The sequence below is a fragment of the Takifugu rubripes genome, chromosome 16, assembly GCF_901000725.2.
Source record: "Takifugu rubripes chromosome 16, fTakRub1.2, whole genome shotgun sequence".
In the NCBI taxonomy this organism is placed as follows: Eukaryota; Metazoa; Chordata; class Actinopteri; order Tetraodontiformes; family Tetraodontidae; genus Takifugu; species Takifugu rubripes.
Window position 1 is genome coordinate 2,799,257 of NC_042300.1, and position 23,106 is coordinate 2,822,362.

A 23,106-nucleotide genomic window follows, 5' to 3' on the forward strand; every position below is an offset into this window, starting at 1 on the left:
TTTCATCTGATTATTTCGGTGTGAAAATCTTGAGATGAAACACTGACTCCTGTGGGTTTGTCAAAGATCCGTATTTGATAAATCGTATTTAAAATGTTGATTTCAAATACGGAATTTGACTTTGACGGCAGGGGGCTCGAACCAACAACCACGTGCGCCGCTGTGGAGTCGTAAGAACCAGTTTGATTGAGGCCACCACGTGATCAGACGCGATAACGAACTACTCCGAGCGTGACGTCACTACAGGTGGTCACCAGTCGCGGTGCGTCTTTAAGAGTCACGTGGCCCCGCGTTTCCACGCCCACCCCTGAGCTGCGGCACCGCCCACAGCGGCAGGTGATCGGAGTTAAAACTGTTTCAGGTGAGATAAAAACCGCGTTTTTACAGCTGAAAACAGGCTTTCTGCGTTTCATCGAATTTCACAGCAAAGGTTTGGTGTTTCACGACTGTTTAACGCGACCTGCTGTCCAGAAGTAATCCGATTAGAGCAATAATATCATCTGAAGAACTAGTTATTTGACAATTAAGGTTTGTCTGTGATTATTGACAGACAGCAGGCGTCTGCCTGGTCATCGCGTTATTGATTGATACTTTTCGGATTGAAACGTTCTGATTTTAACTTATTTAGTTTGATTTATTCATAATGTGATTTGACAACCACACTGACAGGTTGTTGTTGGCCTGGAGATCTGGGATGGGTAAATATAGCCAATAATAATGCAGATGCATTTAATTTCAACGCACCTTTCAGAACTCTCAAGGATGCACACAGAGGAACCGATGGGACACAGTCAATGTGTTCTCCTGTCTCCTCTTCTGTCTCCTTCTTTGCTGTCGCCTCTCTCTCTCGTCTCCTTGCTCCTGTCTCCTCTCTCCTGTCTTATCTGTCCGCTCTCGTCTCCTTGCCCCCGTCCCCTCCTTTTTTGATGTCTCATATCTCCTCTCTGTCTCCTCACCTCCACTCTTGTGTTTTTGTCCAACATTAATCAGACACCAACAGGTCGTCTTCTCCCTTTGGGCCATGGTGATGTTCACATGCACCAAAGCAGCATCACCTGCCAATAATGAAGGCCAATGTGTGTTTTTAACACAAAGTTGAGCAAATGCTGACTGAACATGTTCATGAGCATGAATCTGCTGTGGATGCTGATGACATCAGCAACAAGGTCTGACACCAATTAGGATAAAAAGGCACCAAGAAAAGCAGCCTTAGTGTCGAATTGAACCAACATCTGGATGAGAGCAGTTAGGACAAGCTCTTCCTGCTAGGAGTCAAATGACCTGGATGTTGATTTTGCATTGCCACGGTAACGGGAGAAATTGTGAGAACTTGCCAATGAGAACCTTGTCCAGATGTGCGTGTTCAGAGCAGCTGTTCATCCTTCAGGCCTTACTACTGGTTGATACAGGCAGCAGCGGACTGTGGGCAGCTCTGGAGCAGCTGGCTGAGCAGGCAGTTCTGTTGTCCCACGACTGTAAGTCTGACCTCTCGTTCAAACCCTTCTGTCAACATGAAGTTAATTTGATTGGACTCAACACTTTGATCATAAGTGTTTGTTTCACAGCTCATCAGGATTCTGCTTGTTGTCTGTTGGAGAAGCTCCTCCCCCAAAGGTCCCTCTCAACCAATCAGAGGATACAAACTCGAAGTCAGTACAAACACAAATATCATGTGAACAGTCAGACCTCATGAGCAAAGATTCCTCCACAGCTGCTACATTAGAATTTCCTTCCCAAGCCCCAACTCCCCTTCCTCTCCCCCTCCCCCCTTTTCTGATGTGGTAGCTCCCCTTCCTCCCTTGCCTGGTATGGGAGCTCCCCTTCCTCCCTTGCCTGGTATGGGAGCTCCCCTTCCTCCCTTGCCTGGTATGGGAGCTCCCCTTCCTCCCTTGCCTGGTATGGGAGCTTCTCCTCAAGGTACTGTCGTCATTGCCCACACAGCCAAGAAGTTAGCGGACTTTAAGAACCACCTCCGCTTCAACCTCAGATGTCGACAGAAGATGACTCCCACCTGTCTACGCATCAGATCAACGGTAAAAGGACACAGAGCCCAGGTAATTCTTCACATGACGGAAAAACGTTTACTCAATGAAAGGATCAGACAAATCCATTTTACCATAATTGCCCTGGAAGCCAAGCTAGATGAAAGAAAGGAGGAACTACACCTACTGCTCCCCTCTGAAGTGATGGAAGAAATAGTCAAACTTGTTTCCAAGACTCAGTACACCCAACACACCAGGACCAAGGATCTGTCAGATTCACCACCCTACTGGCAAAACACAACCCCAGCGGAACCAACCCCTTCTCCATGACAGAAAAACAGGACACATCCTTGTCTGACGCACAACGGGAGAAATGGGTAAAAAACCTCAGACAGGGAGCTTACACAAACCGAAGAGGAAGTGCTTTCCAAAGGTCTGAATTTTTCAGTCACCCCTGAAGAGGTACCGACTGTCGAACTCATCACAGCCACTGAGACGGCCATCAGAAACGACGAACTCCCGGAAGCAGAACAGATTAGACTTAAGGTAAAAGCTGTTTTAGCTAGTGCAAAACCTCCAACCTCTAATATCACTGAGGAAAAAAGACCATTGCATCCTTAGCCAAGGACAAGAACATCACCATCTTACCAGCTGACAAAGGTAGGTGCACGGTCTTACTCAATACCACTGACTATGACACCAAAATAAGTCTCCTGACAGACACCACTACATATGAGAAACTCAAGCGAGACCCTACTAGCTCATACAAGAAGGTGGTAGACTTACTACAGAAACTGGAAAAGGATATAGCCATCGACAGACCACAATACTACCGTCTATATCCAGGAGAAACCATCCCTTGCATATATGGATTTCCCAAGATCCACAAACCAGGGACCCCTCTCAGACCCATAGTAAGTAGCATCAATTCTGTAACATTTCCAAATACTTGGCCTCCATCTTGTCTCCCATGGTTGGCAACACCCCACACCACATCAAACTCCCAAGACTTTGCTCAAAAGGTCAGTGGACTCGCACTACTTCCAGAAGAGACTATGGTATCTTATGTCACGTTACTCTTCACGTGCATCCCCACCGCCAGCACCATAGACACCATCCACAAGCACCTTCTATTGGACAAGAATCTTCCAGAAAGAACAACCTTAACACCGGCCCAAATCTGCACCATGCTGTACCTGTGTTTGAACACCACCTATTTCCAATACAGAGAAGGCTTCTACAGGCAGAAAGCCTTCCCCTTGTTTTTTTTGTCCAGTTCTAGAGGTCTTGCCCAGCCAGGACAAAGGCTGCATTATCGACAACCTGCTGGCTGATATCAGGAGAGGCTACAGGTTTAAGAGGACCACAGCCCAACCAGAGGTCCAGCAAAATCCACGGTGAGGACTGTGGTGGATTATAAGGTCTGAACTTGTGTCTGACCCTGTGTTTGTCTTCAGATACTCCGGTGCTTCTACAGCTGCCTGCAAAACCACTAGAAACCATCCTGACCCCCACAGAACCACTCGCTAAACCAAACCCTGAACCAATGTCAACCAAGACTGACCACTCAGAAGCCCCAACAAACATCTGCTGGTGCCCTGGTCACCAAGCTGGATAACAGAATCCAGGAGTCTGGATTAGATGCAGAAACCATCCTGATCCCTACAGAACTCCTGGCGCAGAAGACTGCTGTGAGGCCAAAATCATGTGATTAAGCTGAGGTTGTGGAGCAGAACCAGAGAATCGAGGACCCTCGGGTGGAATCTGGTCTAGACTCAAAAGCAGGCAGACGGGGGTGTGATTGGACTGAAGTGGAACCATCTCAAACTTCAGAGGAAGAAACCCAAGATATCGCACACGGGTAGAGTTCAGCCCAGTACGTCTGAGCTATCAGTTAGCATCTGCATTCATGCATGTGACTAGAGATGATCTGTGATTGGCAGGACTCGGATCCAAAGCCAGAACCAGAAGAGAATGTGTGCCCCACTGAGGTGAGTCTGCTGAGCAGATCACCTGTTGTGAACCACGCATTGCTAACATTCTAACCATGCTGCTAACACCCCCCTCTCCCAATGTGTCATGTCATGAACATCAGCAGGTCTGAACATGGAAGGTGACAGACTGAACAGGTTCTCATGTGGCCTCTCTCAGAAAATGGACCCACAGGAAATGAAGTGAGGTGATTGTCTCGAAACTGCCCCTGAGCAGATAACTGGACACAAAACGCCTCGCAGAACCAGAACCAGTTTTTCTTGGGTTTCTTGTTTGTCCCTCCTGAATAAACCAAATATGAGAAATTGACAAATGGTCACATGACTCTTTAATATTATGGTGTGATCTCTGACTGTATTTACATTTGGTGTGTATGATGGCTCAGCTGATTAAATCATTGTCATAAAGTCTTGAGTGTCAGGTGAGAAATGTTCTCCCAACAATTCTGGTGATGACCAAAGTCTTATCAGGGTAAACGTGGTGAAGTCATCATGAAACACTGCTAGGGGCTGTGGAGAACATGCACAGTTAGAACATGCACGAAAAAAATGTCGTCACGTGACTCCCATAAAATAATGCTACCGATGAAAAGATTGGGACGGATGAATTGATGAATGACGGTGTGTTTCGGTGCTGCAGGATTAACACCAGCTGAACCGTCAAACTAATGGCACTCAGACCCTAAAGCCTTGCCTTTCAAAATAAGAGACGGTTAAAAAGGGTGGAAAATAAATCCAGCTCGCTTGCTGACTGTACTTCCGCTAGCGGCCAGCTGCAGCCCCGCTGATTAGAGGGATCATATTTGTAGTCAGCTTCGTTAAAACGTACAGTAAGCATCACCTTCGTGTTCAGCGTTCTTTAGCCTGTGACTTTTGTTTCATTGGGGTCTCACATCACTTCCGGTACGGTGCGTCAGCGCGCATTGACGCGGTGGGTGGCAGCTGGTGCGTCAGGAGGAGGATGAGGATGAGGAGGCTGGGAGAGATGCCATAACAGCAGCATCTCCGCCTGTGTCATCGGCACCGTTGTGATTCGTTGTCCGCTCTCCGCCACCTTCTGTCGGCTTGTGGACGGATCCCAGTCCGCCTCTCATGCTCCACATCCCCGCTAGTCCTGCAGTCTGGCTTTGATCGGCGGCATCAGGAGCGGAGGTAAGATGTCCTGGAGATGGGAGGAGGACAGGGTGTGGAGGAGGGGGACCTGTCTGTTTGTCTTTGTCCTCCGTCAACATGGAACCAGCCTGGAACCACCGAGGAAGAGGCGACGATGCCAAGCCGCTGTTTCTAGAGAGAGAGAGAGAGAGAGTGTGTGTGTGTGTGTGTGTGTATGCGTGCATGTGGGTATGTGCGCGCGCGCGCTCACGTCTTGGGTGTGGTTTGGTTCAGGTAACGAGCAGGCGATGGTGATGACGTCAGAAAGGTTAGGTGGTGTAAATATGTCAATTGAAAGAGGCGCTACTGGTGAAGAGGCAGGTGATACAGTGACTCTGCATTTCTGCTGCTACACACATAAACCCTCACCTCTACATTCACACACTAACCCATATTAACCCACACACACACAAATCAGAGGGACACTGAGAGCAAGCAAACGTTCACAACTAGCAAAGCTAAACCCATGGCTTGTTACATGTCACCATCCTCTTCATCCCAGTATAACAGCATATCATGCATTTTTCCAGGATGCCTCTGGATTTTCCAGGAGTCCAGTGAAGATGAGTGTGACGTCATGGTTCTTGGTGAGCAGCTCAGGTACTCGACATCGTCTCCCCAAAGAGATGATCTTTGTGGGCCGGGAGGACTGTGAGCTCATGCTACAGGTGAGAGCTACCTAAGCCTTAACTTTTACCCTGCACCAGCCATGATGGGAATATTGATGAGAAGCAGACCGATAGTTGTCCTATTCCTATTCATAAAACCACACACACCTGTCAAAAGACTGTAGGCCTGTGGTTCACCTGACCCCACTGTTTGTCTGTTGTTGACAGTCTCGCAGCGTGGACAAACAACATGCTGTCATCAACTATAACCTGACAACCGATGAACACCTGGTCAAAGACCTAGGGAGCCTTAATGGGGTGAGACACACACACAGAGAAAACAATGACATCACAAGCATGAACCCTAACTGATGTGCTGAAATTAATATTTTTCATTAGATTTGCTCTAAAGGTATTTTTTAAATCCTGCATGTGTGTGTGTGTTTATTCCTTACAGACATTTGTGAATGACCTGAGGATCCCTGATCAAACTTACATCACCCTGAAACTCTCTGATGTTATTCGCTTTGGATATGATATCCTGACATCAATACCTTTATCATGAACCACTTACAGAAATTTCATCTACCCATTCATTCAATTCAAACCACTAACCAACATCTGTACAAATATTTGACTGTTTCAAATCTTTTTACAGTCATTCCTTTTCTTAACAACATCTCTACATTCTAGTGTTTATGTTCTTGAGAGAAGTCAACACAAAGTCCCAGAGGAAGCTCTGAAGGTATGTGTGTGACGGTGTATGTTGCATGTGTGTGTGAGTGTGTGCTGCGTGAATTACTAGTTGGTGTTCTACCTGACGGCGAGTGCCCCCTGGTGTTGCAGCATGAGAAGTACAGCAGTCAGCTTCAGATGAACCTGAAGGGTTTGGAGGTGAAGAAAGCAGAAATGGAGGACAGGATGAGGACAACAAGCAGCAAAAGTCTCACACAGGGTAAAAACAGCACACATACCTGATCCTGACACATTTACTGTCACACAACAGGAAGCTGATCACACATGTTGAGGGTTTTTGTTGGTTTTACAGTTTGTGAGACTGCTGATTCACCGTTTTTCTGTTTGTGTCCTAGAGGCTTCAGTGTGTCGGCCCACTCCCCTCTATGGTCAACCATCTTGGTGGGGAGAAGAGGATTATGGGAGTAAAGTACACAGCAGTGACGAGCATCATGCAGGTGCATCACCAATATATGTTTTAGCTCAGTTAGCTCACCTGCTAGCTTATATGCTAACATGTTAACAGATAATATTGGACTAGGGCAGATGTTTCTAAATCAGTGTTGCTCCAGAGTTCATCAGTAGAAACCTAGTGTGGTACAGGCAGAGCTAAGACAACACACCACTGGATTAAAGTACATAAATGAAAACAACCGGTGGGGATCTGAGCCACATTCATCACAACCTTCGATAGTTTTCCCTTGAAACCATGGTTGACAGTGTTGCATATTAGTGTTTATCAGGGTCAATCTTCGTGAAATATTGGACACCGTCATTGATTTTTGTGTCGTGTACAGAAGTGTTTCTGCCATCATCTATTTTCACAGAAATGCAGAAAGAAGCGTCCTCTGTGGACCCAGATGTTTCTCAACAGAAGAGCATCTTCTTGTCGTACCACCGAGAACCAAGTTATTTTGAAATCCCCACCAAAGACTTTCAGCAGCTCAAACCCTCTGAGCCAGAGGTCCATGAAATTCCTACCAAGGACACAGACGCGCCACCTGTGTGTTCATCCCCGCCCACTTCCACACCGCCTGTCATCCAGAGCCACGCCTCTTTCACTATTGAGTTTGATGACTGCATGCCTGGAAAAATCAAGATCAAAGACCATGTCACCAAATTCTCCACCCGTCAGAGGAAGCAGCACAGCCTTCCTTCCAAGGCGATGATCCCCACACCTACTGATGTGATGTCAGCAGAGAGTAAAGTGGCTGATTGGCTGGTTCGCAGTGATATCAGCATTATGAAAAGACGTCCAACAAGTGAAGACGTTTACAGCACTAAGAGTGACCTCGCTATGAATGCCAAGATCCTGAAAGGTCAGACACTCTCCCCAACTACAGCTTGAGTGTTTTTGCAGTTGTTGTCCTACATTGGTCATATTTGATTGTTGTGGATGCTACTGTTGACATGAGGGTAGTCTGCACCTAAACTTTAAGGTGATTACAAGCCAGGACCAGGGTTAGGATCAGCACTTCTGTGGTGTAGCCCAAACGACAATGTAGTGTAGGAGTTATTGTGAGCATCTGCCAGACCAGATCATCTGTTTGGGAATAGTTAAAGTGGACCTATCAGAACACTGAAATTGGACCAACGTAGAGAGTCATTATTATACTAGAACCAGTACAGATACTAGAACTAGTACAGAACCCACGTGAATATTGGCTTGGTGGACATTATCTAGAGTCCACCCTGTATGCTTTGTGGTCCAATTCTTCCCGGTTGTTGAGCTAATTTGAGGATATTGTCAAAAATATTGAGAGATGGAGAGTTGACATTGTCTTCCTGGCCAGGTCACCATCATGAAGATGGAACCCAGAGTGACTCAGAAGATCCAGTTCTAAATGGAAGTAAGAGTACACCCTACCATGATGTCCAGTGTGAACAGTCTGAGGTAGCCCAGCAGATGGTTCAATATGATCAGTCCATCCCCTTCCAGTCCCCTCCTCCAACACAAGTCCTCAATAAGCCACTGCAGGACTCTACACCATCCTTGTCTGTTGCCCCAGACCACATCCTGCCCCAAAGGTCCTCACAAGCTCAGTCCCCTACTATGGAATCATCCCAGCAGGGTCCACATGAACACCTCACCCAGCAGGCCTTCATCATTGAGTTCTTTGATGACAACCCACGCAAGAAGCGCTCACAATCGTTTACACACAACCCCACCCATGCTGACTCCCACTCAACCTTGAAGGCTAAGATGGAGCGGCGGAAAGGCAGTGACAGGCCAGCCTCTGTGCATGGTCACATACTTCCTACTCAGCAGGTGATGGTTCCTCTGAAGGGCCAGGGTCACAGTTGCCCTCAAAGGTCTAGCTCTCTGAAGAGGGACAAGGCTGAGACAGAAGCAGTCTCTTCTGGCTCCTCCTCTCGCTCCTCTGGCATGTTCATCAGGCCCTTTAGTAGCATTGGCAAACAGTCCAAGCTTACCCAAGAGTTTACTGCTGAATTCCAAAAAGCTTCTTGTCAACACGATCTGTCTCCAACGAGGGACAAGACTTCTGCTCCTCCTGGGATGGTGTCACCTCCTCATGCCAGAGCTCTCTTGTCACCAGGACCCTCAGTGGCTGCCTCAGACCTCTACCCTGCCTCCACCTTACAGGCTCCAGGAAAGTCAGAATCCACAATCTCCATCAATGCTGCTGGTCAGGCCCCCTCTCCGGGCCACTCCAGCGGTCGACCCATGTCCCCAGTGCTACCCTTGGGCGTCAGAGGGACTGACCCTAAATGTTCCCAGCGGATGAGGAACGAGGAGGATGACAGCCTGAGTGATGCAGGGACCTACACCATTGAGACAGAAGCACAGGACAAAGAGGTGGAGCAGGCTCGAAACATGATTGATCAGGTGATCATAAAGTCAGATGATCAGTGTTTATCTGTTCAGTAAAAACTAATACCCATAAAGATAAAAATGATCTAGTCAGTGCACCAAGGAGAAACGAAAACATGGAGAAGTTTGCTGAGTAGTTATGCATGAAAAGTTTTGTCCTTCTTGTTCCTGCTTGCCACGGTGACCCTGGATTTCCCCTCATGCTGTCCTTGTGTTCCAACAGGTGTTTGGTGTCCTTGACTCTCCAGAGTATAGTGGAGTGAACACAGGAGTCTATAGACCTGTAATAAATGATGGAAAAGACGAGCAGGCTAATATGGATAGTGACTCTAGCACCATAGTTGCTCTGCATGGCTTAATACCAGCTGCAGTCAGCAGCCTCCCAACAGGTCAGATGCAGGTAAACATAGAGCAGAAGCACCATGCATCAATCTGGAACACCAACTCCTCCCAGTGAATGCTAGTGTGTGGTTTCCATCCCTCTCTTTTTCCTGTTGCCCATTGTTTTGGCTCCTTCTGCATCTGTCATTGATCAGCTCCCTTTGATGTTCAGGTTCCAGCTGGTCCAGGTCTGGAAGGACCAAAGTGGGTTTCCTGTTGGGCTAGTCTGGCAGACAGCTATGCTGAACCTGGTTCCACTCCACCCCAAGGGGACTGTCTTGAAGGTGCTGTAACACTTGTTCTGTGCGCACTCAGCATGTTTCCATGCACAGTTTAATCTAGCTATGCTCAGAATTTAATTGGACATGTCCCAGTTTACAAGCAACAGAGAAAATCGTATATACGATGGGGGCATATGTGTCTTTTCAGCAAGTTAATATGTCTCCATTCCAGTTGAGATATCACTTCACATAATAAACAACTAGAGTCAGGACGCAGAGCAGCATCTCAACATAAAAAAAACACCTTCTAACAACAGTATACTTTATTTATTGTGTAGATAAAATCCTCGCTCTCCCTTGTGGTCATGTTGATTTCGAGAAGCAGACAAGAAGGGCGTTTGGTAACGCAGGCTCTCTCGAATGTTTTTGTGTTGGGGTCATTCGCCAGTGTGGAAGTTGTGGAGCATGAGCTCGTGTGTTGTCTTGTTTGACTCTGATTAGGGCATAAACATGCCAGAGCTAATCGCTGTCCCATCGTGTTATCCAGGCGAATTAGTTGGGTATGAAGCACCAATGTCAGTTAGACGTTTACTGTTGTCCAGTTGTGGTCAGTCGGTAGTTTGGCTGCAGAAAATGGGGATGATGGGCAGTCCGGCATCACTGCAGTGGCTTCAAGGACCACTGACAGGACAAAGACATTAGAAACATTCATTTTCAGTTTTAATTTCTTTATTTTTTCCAGATTTGCACCTGATGAGTCGATGGATGGGCAGCTGTGACAACTCTGAGTCCGAATCGAGTCACAGCTCCAGAACAAGAAGGCTGCTACCCCAGGTACCACCAGAAAGGTTGGAAAATGTTCCAGGAATCCGAGTTCGACATGAGCATTTCCAAGGCCAGGAGTCGCTAGAAAGAGTTTCTCCTTGTCCTCAGGACTCTTCTCAACATCTGTCCATACAGGACGATGTAGACCCTGACAGTTTGAGTGATGCTAGTCGGTCCGATGATGGACCTTTTATGGAAAAAACAAAGAAAAACCCAGCCAATGTGGGATCTGGGTCCACCTCCTTCTACATTGGTTCTGAAGACAGTCCAGGTAGACTTCACAAGGTTAAGAATCAGGGCCCACCGGAAAAGACTTTGGACCCTCGAACAAAAAGTCCTCCAACCACAGTCTTGATCTGTAATCTGAGCGGACATGAAACCAGGAGGACAGGCGTTAAGCCAAACAGCTCAGCTCCAAATCTCCAAACACAGGACAAGGATATGGTCTCTTTTTCATCCGTGGTTCGACAAGAGAGTTTCACCAAAGACCGGTCCAGTGACACTGTCCAGGTGAAGAAACTTCCTCACATCTCCAGCCACCCATCCATGATAGATATGGAGCAGAGGAGGGAAAGCCTCCAGGACTCACAGCCTTTACTCCAGGAACCAGTGGGAGCTCTGGCTACTCTGGACACCAGATTTACTTCTGGTTCCCGTCGTGGTTCTAAGAAAGGGGGTTCTTCCAGCCATATAGATGAGTCTCTCTCAGGTGAATCAGATGTGGACACGGCGAGCACCGTGAGCCAGGTGAGTAGTAAAAACACTCCAATCAGCTCTGCTTCTAAAACCCATCCCACTATCATGGGCCTTCAGAAGGAAAAGTCTTCTTCCAGTCCATCTATCCAAGAGAAAGGGCGAACTGCTCGCGAACGCTTGTCTGAGAAACGCCGACACCAGGGGATTGCCGAGGCTACAAGTAAGACAGAGCCAACAAAGCAAAACTTCCAGATGCGCCGCAGTCAGGGCAACTGTGGGTCTCTGGACCTGTCTGCAGGTCACCAAGGTTCTGCTCCTCAGTGGAGTGAATATGCATCATCCGACTATGAAACATCTGGTCAATCTAGTCGTAGCAAGAAGTTGATCACCCCTCTTCAGAAAGAAGACAACGGAAAAACTTCTAAGGTGGCAAACCAGCAGGTTCTGATGCGCTCAAACAGCCTGTCAGCACCACGGCCAACGCGGGCCTCCATGCTCCGTCGAGCTCGACTGGGTGAGGCCTCAGATAATGAAGGTGCTGAGACTGATCGAGGCTCCCACAGTTCTGACCCGATTAGTGCACCAGCCAAAGTCAGTGCTGAAGGGAAGAAACTGTCCAGATTGGACATCTTAGCGATGCCCAGGAAGAGAACTGGCTCCTTCACAACCCCCAGCGACAGCGAGACTTCTTCCACTGGCCGAGGCAATTTCTCTAATCGGACCTCCGAGGTGGTGGTTGCCACCAGGAAGTCGTTTGTGGGCGATGCTCGTCCAGCAGCAAACAAAGGTGGTGGAGCCCACGGGAAGCAAATGGCCAACCGTAATCGGTCCAATGGAGCAAAGTCCTCCAGCGCTGGTGAGTCCTGCACTGGTTCTTCAAATCAAATCAAATCAATCTTTATTTATATAGCATCTTTTACAATCAAAATTGTTTCAAGGCGCTTTCCAGAATCCCGGGGCCTAACCCCAGACAAGCAACAGTGGCAAGGAAAAACTCCCCTTTAACAGGAAGAAACCTTGAGCAGGACCAGGCTCATGTAGGGGGACCCTCCTGCTGATGGGGGGTTGGGTAGGGAGAGGGACAAGGAGAAGGAGAAGGAGAAGGAGAAGGAGAAGGAGAAGGAGAAGGAGATAAATATCAGATAAATATGATCTGAACCAGTCTAGTGCTGTCCCTTTAATCCCAATCACATGTTCCAGTCTATGTAACAGAATGCTGTGATCAACTGTATCAAAAGCAGCACTGAGGTCCAGCAGAACCAGCATAGAGACCAGTCCATGATCTGAAGCTATAAGAAGATCATTAATAACTTTAATAAGTGCTGTTTCTGTGCTGTGATGAGCTCTAAAGCCTGACTGAAACATCAGTCACCACCACCTTCTCTAGAACTTTAGAGATAAAAGGAAGGTTGGATATCGGCCTGTAATTTGCTTATACATCAGGATCTATCAGGATGATGTTTTTTTAAGCAACGGCAAGATACTGTCTTGAATATTTTCTGCTCTTGAGTTAAGTTGTTCTCTAAGTATTTAGGACTTGACCTTTGTCCTCTCATTAATAAAATTCCAAACTCTATTAACATGATGGTTGGCAACAATCAAATAGTTGCAGTGTATCAAGCTAACCCTATCCCTAAGTATGAAACAGTCCTGGTCACAGCTGGTCTAGTTCTGAACTGTAGCTTTATCTGAGTTGTTTGAACTGGACCAGGTCTGAACTGAGCCAGGTCTGTATTGGTCCAAGTTGGAACTGATTCAGTTCTCAATTGAACTAGGTCTGAACAACATTTATGTAGCTTTATCGTAGCCCTCTGAAGACCAGGTCCAGACCCAGCCAGGTTTGAACTAGTTCAGGTCTTAACCAATTATGTAGCTTTAGTTGGTCTAAACAAGAGAAACATTCAGATATTCAAAATCCAGGTTAAAAAAAATCAGGTGACACGACGAGGAAAGCCTTTCGGAATAAAACAGGAAGCACAGAAAAGGTTCTGAGGCTTTGTGACACAGATTATCAGAACAGCTGGAGCTGCGTGTAACAACCACAACACTAATGAAAAGAGCCTGTATACTCTGGGGTGGGACAGTCCTGAAACATGGGAAGTTACAGAATCTTAACTGAAATGTTTGTAGGGTCCCATCAGAAACCAAAGGCCTTAGACTGTTCTTCCTCCGAAGAAGAAGACTTTGAGAGGAATTCTGCGACTCTCAAACCAAAGCTTCCCTCCCAAAACTCTGCACCTGCTCAGAAGACAACTGGTCGCCGGACAGCTGCCCCACGGTCCAAGTCTGTCTCCTTGGAGATGGAGGATGATGACCAGGATGAGCTGGACCCCTACCAGAACTGGACCACACACAGCGCAGAGATTGCCAAGTAAAAGAACGTTAAATCTGAGTGTGCCCTAACTCAAATTTTGTCCAAACATTGTCGGTGATTCTCCCACAGGCTTAGTCAGGATCTGGCCAAAGACCTGGCCATCCTGGCCAAGGAAATCCATGATGTTGCTGGAGATGGAGACTCGCCAAGCTCTGGCACGGGCATGACGGCCTCACCCAGTTCACTGCCCAACACGCCAGCCTCCACCATATCTGCCAGGGAAGAGGTGGGTCACAGCCCTCCGAACACACACCCAGCACATGTACTCGAGGATCTAAGTCAGGAACACCAGCTTCAAACCATAATTCTAAGCTGGTGGATCATGCATGGTCAGTTGGAGCAGGTGCAGATAAGTGAGATCCTGCAGATCTGGTCTCCACTGAATCACCTCTGATCCCTCAGGGTTCTCCACAAACAACGGAACCTTTTTAGTAATGACAGTCATTTGGTCTTCTCTTGGGACACTCTTAAATGGAGTACACTGTTGATGTGGTCTTCTGTTGCTTGGTTTACCCCTGTTTACCCAGAGTCCCTCCCTCACTGATCCTCATGTTCTCCTCATCTTTATGTTTATTGAGCACAATCTCATCAGAGTTTGATCAGAGTCAACCTTTTCATATGTGACCCACACTAGCCCACGCTAACCCAAGCTAAGCTGGGAAATAACCCCAGCTTACTGTATCATCTTGAGTCTGGAACTTCTCTTTGGGAAGTTTTTCTCCATGAACTGTTTTCACTGGTTTTAGATCAATTCAAGGGACTGGGTCCCAGTTGATCTGCACAGTGTACCAGCAGTTCCAAGATTGGTTGCCCCACCATTGCTGATGCATGTTGAGCCGGTGCATGCATTCAGGGAGCAGCGCTGTCATGTGACCGCTGCACTTTGACAACAACATTTAGTGGTTGGCTCCTCTCTCTTCCAGCTGGTCCAGCATATTCCTGAGGCCAGTTTAAACTACCAGAAGGTTCCTCCAGGTTCTGCTGCGGTCTCGGACCTGGATGCAAACATGAATGAGCCAGAGTCCAGTTCTAAGCATCATCGTCCGTGGAAGCGAGAAGAGGTCACTGTCTTTTATTTAAAGCTACATTCACACGTGCTGAGTCCCACTGTGCTGAACCAGAATGTTGAACAGATTTGGTGGTCTGACTGGTGTGAACACGTCCTGCAGTGAAGCTGAGACACACCAGGCTGCAGCGTTGCAGTTAGCTTTAGTGGTGCTGGGAGATGTTCCTGGAAGCTTCTTAGCATGTTGAGATGGTCCAAACTAAAGCGATTCTTCTCTTTCAGGCGCTGCTGGACAATCTGATGCTGAACCCAGTTTCTCAGCTGTCTCAGGCCATCAGAGAGAACACGGAGCAACTGGCTGACAAGATGAAGTGAATGAGCTAACGATGGCTGTCTCCACTTTCACACTGTTAGTTCCTCTGACTGGTCTTTGTGGTTGACAGGGTTCTGTTCCAGAACAAGGCAGAGGTCTGGGAAGAGATAGAGGCGAAGATCAATGCTGAAGAAGTGCCCATCCTGAAAACCTCCAACAAGGTTCTAGTCTAACCTAGTGACCAGGAGCCAGTTCACTATCACGAGCATAGCTTGAATGTTGTGTTGTGTTTGCACTTTCAGGAACTGACCTCAATCCTGAAGGAGCTTAGAAGAGTCCAGAAACAGCTCGAAGGTATGGCTCATTCATCTTCATTCTCCCTTAATTCTCCTCATCCGCACTTAAAATCCAAAATAAAAGCAGGGTTTTTTTTCAATTTGAATGCATTTTATATTTGACTGCACTTTACTGCTGTTACCATAGTGATAAACACCATCGTGGAGCCTGGCGGGAACATCCCACCTGCAGTCACATCATCTCGCGGTCCACCCAGAGCATCTGTGAAGGAGCGGAAACCAACCACCAGAGGCCGCGGTGTCCCACCAACCACCAACGCCAATGAAAGCACCAAACGAGCGGCTCGTGGGGGGGACAGTGTTCAGTTGGCATCCTGAATCGTCCGATATGGTGGTTGCCAAACTGTCAGAGAAGTCCCACGATTCATTGCACAGCACTTGTTGACATTGGTCCCACCCTGTGTCCCATCAGCTGACACCAGTGCCAATTATGTTAACGTTAGCAGCGTTAGCATTCATTCACAACAAGGTAAAAGTGAAGAACAGTCGGCCATTGTTTAGACTACAGTCTTTAGTGTTTTTGAGCATCTCAACTCATTTGTCAGCAACAGGCTAATGTTGCATGAGGCTAACAGGTTCTGTCCGACTCCTCCTCTGCATTGCATTGTGGGACAACGGCATACCTTTTTCAGGTCAATTGGATGCCCTGACAGCCCCTGCCGACAAAGCACCGATGCTAACATCCTGCCGCCGGTGTGTTTTGTAGAGCATTCTCTATCACATCCTGAAAAATGTAGAGGCAAACTGAGCTGCAGCTGTGGCGTCCGTGTGTCCACATTGTCCGTGTGTCCACATCAGAAGGTCACCTTGTGGATCGAAGTCTTTATATTTTACTGAATGTTGCGTCAACGCGTCATGCTGATTGTGTGAGCATTTGTGAAGCTGTGTCTCTGCTGGTCCTTGAACACATCACATTTTTGAGACAGCTATTGAAATCAAACCGATGACGTCATCAAGTCAGATATTGCAACATTAGGCTGTGGAGTGGTTTGGTTACTTCTCTGCTTTCACAGAACTACAAACATGAGCACTAGCAGCTGGAGTCTCTGGAAAGTGGTTGGTTTCTTTTGTCAGACTGGTTTGGTGAACATTAGTGTCTAAGCAACAGTTTAAACTTTTGTCATGTTTGATTTTTTTCTTTATCAGAGATGATTCTGAACATCAGGTTAACAGGCTTAAAATGTGATGTAATCACCTACAGAAAGAATGGTCTCTAAAGCTCGGTACAGATTCTGGCCCAAAGGTCAAACAGGTCACTCAGTGAGAACCTGCCATTCAGCAATTTGGTGGAAGGTCTGCACATTTGGTGAAGGTTTGATGTCCTCTAACCGTCTCTCTCTCTCTCTCTCCCTCCCTCTCTCTCTCTCTCTCTCTCTCTCTCTCTCTCTCTATCCCTGTCTCTCTCCGTCTTACTCTCTCTCTCTATCTGCCTCTGTTTGAGTTCTTAGATCACATTTCAGATATGTCGGTAAATCTGGGGCTATAATGTTCCATAGTTCAAAAGCAGCCATGGTAACTGCTAACAGCGCATTCAGATCATCAAGACTAAGTCATTTCCTGTCTTAATGCTAAGATAAGCTAACTTCACAAAGGTTGGATATTTAAAGTTTTACTTTAAAATGAGCAAGTTTCCTGTATTTTGGGGCTGATTCACCGAATGTGCAAATCTTTGTGAAGCTGTGATCTTTTTAGCGTCGGCTCGGCGACTGTGGGGAATGTACGGACTCATCACCTGATTGGTCTGATTGGTCGCTGCTCTGATGACTGAACCGCAGGTGATCTTGTGCTAAATGTTGTTTCCTGTGACTTCACGCTGCACGTTTGGTCCTGAATTCTGATTGATTTCATCTTTGCGTCAACATTTCCAGATGTAATAAAGTGAGTTTGTGCACTCAGTGATGTTTCTGATTGGAAATGGTGGGGGGCAGAGGGAGGGAGGGGAGGAGGAGAAGGATAAACTCACACTCTTCTTCCAGTAGCCAGATTAAAGTAAACAGACCTGGCTCAGCTCCAGCTCATGATCTTGGTCCTTGTGGTTTCCTGAAATTTAAAGAAAATGTAAAAAATGGACCCATGAACAAATGATTGCATTTTGGTGATTAAATGGATTCTGGGGGACGTTTGACTACTTTTTGCAGTAAGCATTGTTGTCCTCAGAGAGGCGCTATACACACAGACCAGGTCAGTTTACCTCTACATTACAAGTACTGTCGCAGGACGGACCTCATTCCTAGGACAGGAAGAGGAGCAGAAAGTTTCTCCTGTCTGTGGTGGTGTTGCTTAAACCGACTGGAGATTCTGAACTGATCGACTTCACATCGGTGTAACCTGACCAAGGTAATCGCACGCATCTGTCCAGTATAAATGTATATACTGTATAAATGTCTTAGGGACTTGAATCAACCTGCTGGTAAAAGTGTTTAGAAACTGTTTATGAATAATGTTTTCATTCATTTTCAATAAGATTATATAACATTGGCACGCTAGTTGATCTCACCGCATGTACAGACAACAATAATAATGGCACACACAAAAAACTATAATAAAATAAACAATAAAATTCTTACACCTAACACAATCCAGGCAGAGACTCGAGTGTAGCCTGGAGACTTAAATTACAGGTCTCCAATCTTTTGCAGCCCCTTGTTGGCCCAAACCTGAAAACCGCCATTATGGCAAACAGGAACAAACCTGCATTATGCCAAATAGGTGAAAAATGAGAAATGCAGTGAGGGGGTGTATCAACAATACATCTGTGAGCCTTAAACCATACTTCAATTGTGTTTTTAAGAAAGGGAGTTGATGTTTTTATTCTTAAAATCTGCTGAGTACAAATATAGGCTTAATGGCATCTTACATGATGATGCTTGTTCATTATAAACCCATGCTGGAAGAGAGTGTGTGACAAAATAAATTTCTCTTGTTCCTGCATCTGTATTAATTTATTTAGATAAGGGCACTGGGTAGTAGGAGTGACTGAAATACATACAAAAATTTGGACAAGATAGTCATCTTAAATATGTTGATCCGGCCACTCATTGATATTGACAATGTTTTTACAAGTGCATCTTTTATATCTTTCATCATCAAGTCATAGCTTGCCTTAACAACTTTATTAATTTGGAGGTAAATCCAAGATAGGTGAAGCCTTCACTTACATTAAAAAAGTGTTCACTTATAACTGGGGGAGTTCTTTTATCTTTGTTGTGTGTAGAACCTGTTGAGGAGAAAATGAAAATGTGGAAGAACTTCAGAAGAGAGAACTTAAAACAGACAGGTGAGAACCAAAAGAACATCCAGTCAGAGCCAGTCAGAGCAGAAGGGACAGAAGATCAGATGACACTCACTGATTGTTCTCCTCATAGAGAATGAGGTAGACCACAAAGAGGTTCCTCAACAGCAGGACCAGCTCGCGGAAGTGAGCAAGAAGCTGATAATGAGGGAGGAGCAGCTCTTCACTCAGGACTTCTGCAGTGAGGAAGAGGAGGACCAGCTGCTCAGAGACTTTGAGACTCTTAGACTGCAGATATGGATGGCTGTCCACAGCACCTTCTCTTCATCCTCCTTGAGCAAACTGGACATCCTGAGGAGTGCTATGGTCTCCATCCAGCAGCAGGAGGAACAGGACCAGCGCTGGAAGGAGTGTCCAGGGAACCGGGTCCCAATGTGGCGTCCCCAGAGGTGTCTCAGTACTCACAACACTCTGCTGCGCAACATGGTGGAGGCCCGACTGTTGAAGGCCACAGAGGAGGACGAAGGTGGACCCAACAGACTCTCATCACATCTAAAGAGGGAGGTGAGTCCATGGGTATCTGGTGTGTGTACCCCTGCAGTTCTAGGACTTACCTTCGCAGGTGTCTGATGGCTGATACACCTGTGCAGGTGTGCTCTCTGGGGAAGCGCGTGAAGGAGGACTTGCTGACAGTGGTACGGGTGGTGAAGGACTGTTATCCTCCTCACATGGACATCTTGAACCTTTATGCCAGACTGTACCACTGCAGCTTCTCCGCTAGGTTGAGCAGACTGGCTGCCTCTGGACCAGATCCAGATGACTGCATGTACCTGCTGTTCTGGACCAACCGCTACTATCCGGAGTGAGTACTTCAGAACAATGAGCGGCATACGATCAGCACATACAGTCACATTTCACTGTGTTGGTGCTGCTTTGTTTCCTGCAGTGAAATCCTGAAACATGAAGATTTGGATGGAAGGATCAACACAGCCTGTCTGGGCTCTCTGCTGCAGCAGGATAAGCTGAATCAGCTGGAGAACCAGTACCTAGTCCACAAACAGGTCTTTTTGTTTTTACATTTCCCCTGGAAGATGGATCCACATAAATGCTGTTTTAAGTTTTCACAGGAATATCTATGAAAATATCGGTTTTCATCACAAAACATTTCAGGACAAAGTCAAATTGTGGCTGAACACTGCTCTTAAAAAAGAGGAGGAGAGCTGGCTGAATGGTGCTATACCTGAGCTCATTGACCAATATTACTTCAGTCCACTGGCTATAAATGTGATACAGGTCAGCACACACCTGAATTGTCATGAGCAGGACTTTCACAGCTCAGCAAGTGGTAGAGATGTGCAGCAGGTGTAATGCTTGTGTGACGATGTTTCTAGATGATTGACAGCACCTTAGCTGAGTTCACCTGTGTGATTAGAGATCAGCGGAGAGCAGACAGCATCACGACTCACCTGAAGGCTTTCCTCGACAGGTAGGCCACGCCCACTGAACACACAAAGGTGGAGAAGACTTATGTATTGTGGTGCTTTTGGTATCTTCCTGTAGCTATCGACTGTGCTTGGAGGCATTTGTGAAGCTAAACCCCAGAAACGTCCGTTCAGTGATTAAAGCTCACCTAGTCTGTGAGCAGCAGCTCAGGTAAACACCCCTCGCAGCTGTAGAGCGTTCACTCAGCTAAGGCCAAGGACAGATACAGCTCTGGTGCTAACTGGATTTCTGTCCTCAGGGATTACGTCACGGTTCAAATAGGAAGTGTGTCAGAGCAACAGCAACGTCAGTGCTTGAACACATTGGCCGCACTGTGGGATTGTGGGTTTGGGTGCTTAACATATCCCATCCATGCCCAGATGAAGGTACAGTACAATTTCTGGGTGTGCTGGTGATACCTCTGAGCAGTGCCCATCCCCCCCCCCTCCCACACACACACACACACACAGAGTCCTCCTTTCTCCTATTGATTCCAGGCAGAGATCCTTCAGTCAGTCAGCATTAACAATGAGCACTTCTCCATGTTTGCTGCTGCAGATGTTGTTCCGTCACCTCTGGAAGCCCATCTGGATGGACGGGTCACTTCCTGTCGTGGATTCTGTGCTGGACTGTCTGAACCAGGAGCTGACCGACCTGACAGACCTGCAACCAGCCTGTAGACAGGTGAGACTTCTTTTCACAGGACTGTTTATTACCTAGTGACCGACTTTTTGCTTGTCTCCAGTCCCTGCTGTCAGTCCTTCATCAGGATCTGGTTCTTTGCTATGTGAAGACAATAATGAAGACTGGGCCAAAGAGCAAAGAGCAGCAGGTGGGCGGCGCTCAGCGTATGATTGAAGATACCCGAAAGATCAATCGCTTCTTCGCTGATGAGGTGATACTTGCTCACTCTTTATTTTCACGCTTTAGTAAGTGTTTCCTTGGTGGTGATGTTTTAAAGCTAAAGTTTTGCTGGACATCTGTGTCCTTAGGGATGCAGCGAGTCTCTGTGGCTCGGCGAGTTGCTGCTCTGCCTGGCTGAGATTCTGCGCCTGCAGGACCCTGCAAGTGTTCAGCTGGAGATGGTCAACCTGGCCCGAGCATTCCCTGACCTCAGGTATGTGAGACAGTCAGAACTGGCGGAGGTTAATGGACGCTGGTACAGAAGAAAGGACAACACACTGATAGAATAAATATATAGACTGCATGGTGGTTCAGACGGTGACGTTTGTGCATCAGGAACCTCCTGCCATTGGTCACTCTGTGTCCTCTCAGACCTGAAAATGGTTGTTCTGTGTTTCATATGGAAACGCTGAAACCTAGCTGCTGTTGCAACCCTACACCTGGTCTCTGTGGTGACTGCAGGTGGGGTTCAGATGTACAGAGAACAGAAAACCACTGGGTGGTGTCATGTTTAAACACACCATTGACAGTAGAGTAGCCACCCAGCTTGTGTTTGTCTTCTTTCAGGAGCTGTCTGAGTAAAATAAAAACCTCTCCCAGTTCACAGGTTGTCCCACATTTTGGGAACATGTTAAGATTTCATTTGCTTTCCTTGTTCTTTCCTTGTTCATCTAGAACCTATATATAGAACCCATCTATATGATCCCCATTTTATTCCTGTTTATAGCTTATTTCAGAGAAGTGGTAGCTCACCCTGTTGGGAACTGGGCTGAGAAGCGGAGGGGTCTCGGTTCTAGCCCCAGTGCAGGCAAAACATGAAAGGTATCAACATCTTCAGAGCACTGTCGAGGTACCCTTGAGCAAGGTACCGAACCCACAATTGTTCCCATAGTGCCCTAGTCCCTCCAGGGGTGGACTCCTATCCTTTATTCTTTGTCTTGTTGGTTATTGTTTCTTTCTTTATTTGTAAAAATCGAAAGGCTGAGCCGAAAGGCGAAGCTCTCGATTTACCGGTCAATCTTCGTTCCTACCCTCACCTATGGTCATGAGCTTTGGGTAATGACCGAAAGAACAAGATCACGGGTACAAGCGGCCGAAATGAGCTTCCTCCGTAGGGTGGCTGGGCTCTCCCTTAGAGATAGGGTGAGAAGCTCTGCCATCCGGGAGGAGCTCGGAGTAGAGCCGCTGCTCCTCCGCGTTGAGAGGAGCCAGATGAGGTGACTTGGGCATCTAGTTAGGATGCCCCCTGGACGCCTCCTGGGTAAGGTGTTCAGGGCATGTCCCTCCTGTAGGAGACCCCCGGGAAAACCCAGGACACGTTGGAGAGAATATGTCTCTTGACTGGTCTGGGAACGCCTGGGGATCCGGAGGAGCTGGAAGAAGTAGCTGGGGAGAGGGAAGTCTGGGCTTCTCTCCTTAGGCTGCTGCCCCCGCGACCCGACCCCGGATAAGCGGTAGAGGATGGATGGATGGATGGATGGATTGACTTTTACGATGAGTTGAGCTAAAGCAGAGCTTATACTTTTCAGCGATGCACACATGGCGGCCCTGCTGTCCCTAAAAAACAGCCTATCAGCAGCTGACATTCGCTCCATCAGGCAGAGCATGGAGGAAAATCGGCACCAGGATGTCCACAGACACCATAGGCCTCCATTTTTCTCCAAGGTCAAAGTCACATGGATCAATAAGATAAATCAAATCAAACTCAAGACAAGAATTTCTTTGCATTCCTGAATTGACATGTTTGCCACATTTTATTTATTTAACTATTTTATTTTAAACTGTCCCATCGCTGTTTATTTAGAAAGCTAGTTGCAGGCTCCATATCTACTGTAGTTGATCAAAAACCAAACGATCTACAGCCTTATTCCTCTGTAATTAATGTGCAATCTATACCGAATAAAGATCACTTATACCAAATACAGTGTAATTGGATATGTTTCTTTCTTTTTATTTGACAAGATTTGGTATTTTATTGTATGTTTTAATCAAATAAGTGATATTAATACACAATTG

The 23,106-nt window shown here is 46.9% G+C and overlaps 2 protein-coding genes and 1 long non-coding RNA gene across 6 annotated transcripts; all 3 read left to right on the forward strand.

Moving 5' to 3' along the window:
* Positions 1-887: 887 nt before the first annotated feature.
* LOC105418659 (uncharacterized) lies at positions 888-4,943 on the forward strand. Of its 2 annotated transcripts, XR_003891254.1 has the most exons (7): positions 888-1,307; positions 1,388-1,475; positions 1,566-1,649; positions 3,259-3,379; positions 3,440-3,843; positions 3,926-3,973; positions 4,078-4,943. It is a non-coding gene; the product is annotated as an uncharacterized lncRNA (long non-coding RNA). The 2 variants fall into 2 exon arrangements; XR_965765.2 differs by having other exon boundaries at positions 888-1,475; positions 4,078-4,942.
* A 43-nt stretch (positions 4,944-4,986) lies between these two features.
* On the forward strand, positions 4,987-17,368 carry cep170bb (centrosomal protein 170Bb). 3 transcript variants are annotated; one of them, XM_029849538.1, is made up of 20 exons: positions 4,987-5,125; positions 5,656-5,793; positions 5,962-6,051; positions 6,191-6,269; positions 6,420-6,478; positions 6,580-6,688; positions 6,825-6,926; positions 7,296-7,787; positions 8,262-9,316; positions 9,525-9,701; positions 9,855-9,966; positions 10,646-11,644; positions 11,723-12,280; positions 13,555-13,795; positions 13,868-14,024; positions 14,722-14,859; positions 15,087-15,175; positions 15,248-15,338; positions 15,420-15,471; positions 15,601-17,368. In XM_029849538.1, the coding sequence occupies exons 2-20, from the start codon at positions 5,689-5,691 to the stop codon at positions 15,789-15,791; spliced, it is 4,896 nt and encodes a 1,631-aa protein (XP_029705398.1). In that variant the 5' UTR covers positions 4,987-5,125; positions 5,656-5,688; the 3' UTR covers positions 15,792-17,368. The 3 variants fall into 3 exon arrangements, with proteins under 3 accessions (XP_029705398.1, XP_029705397.1, XP_029705399.1); XM_029849537.1 differs by having other exon boundaries at positions 10,646-12,280; XM_029849539.1 differs by lacking the exon at positions 14,722-14,859 and having other exon boundaries at positions 10,646-12,280.
* A 331-nt stretch (positions 17,369-17,699) lies between these two features.
* LOC101072966 (tumor necrosis factor alpha-induced protein 2-like) lies at positions 17,700-22,975 on the forward strand. The gene is made up of 13 exons (XM_029849580.1): positions 17,700-17,810; positions 18,688-18,750; positions 18,839-19,269; positions 19,356-19,567; positions 19,652-19,766; positions 19,876-19,998; positions 20,097-20,191; positions 20,266-20,358; positions 20,447-20,573; positions 20,746-20,871; positions 20,933-21,082; positions 21,180-21,304; positions 22,620-22,975. The coding sequence occupies exons 2-13, from the start codon at positions 18,705-18,707 to the stop codon at positions 22,822-22,824; spliced, it is 1,848 nt and encodes a 615-aa protein (XP_029705440.1). The 5' UTR covers positions 17,700-17,810; positions 18,688-18,704; the 3' UTR covers positions 22,825-22,975.
* The last annotated feature ends 131 nt before the right edge of the window (positions 22,976-23,106 follow it).

Excerpts from the sequence above, each read along its gene's own strand:
- cep170bb (XM_029849537.1), top strand. The coding sequence starts at position 5,689 with ATGAGTGTGACGTCATGGTTCTTGGTGAGCAGCTCAGGTACTCGACAT. Across the intron at positions 6,927-7,295 it reads CAGTGACGAGCATCATGCAG|AAATGCAGAAAGAAGCGTCC; the intron begins GTGCATCACCAA and ends CTATTTTCACAG. Across the intron at positions 13,796-13,867 it reads CACAGCGCAGAGATTGCCAA|GCTTAGTCAGGATCTGGCCA; the intron begins GTAAAAGAACGT and ends ATTCTCCCACAG.
- LOC101072966 (XM_029849580.1), top strand. The coding sequence starts at position 18,705 with ATGAAAATGTGGAAGAACTTCAGAAGAGAGAACTTAAAACAGACAG. Across the intron at positions 20,192-20,265 it reads CTGAAGGCTTTCCTCGACAG|CTATCGACTGTGCTTGGAGG; the intron begins GTAGGCCACGCC and ends ATCTTCCTGTAG. Across the intron at positions 21,305-22,619 it reads CGAGCATTCCCTGACCTCAG|CGATGCACACATGGCGGCCC; the intron begins GTATGTGAGACA and ends TATACTTTTCAG.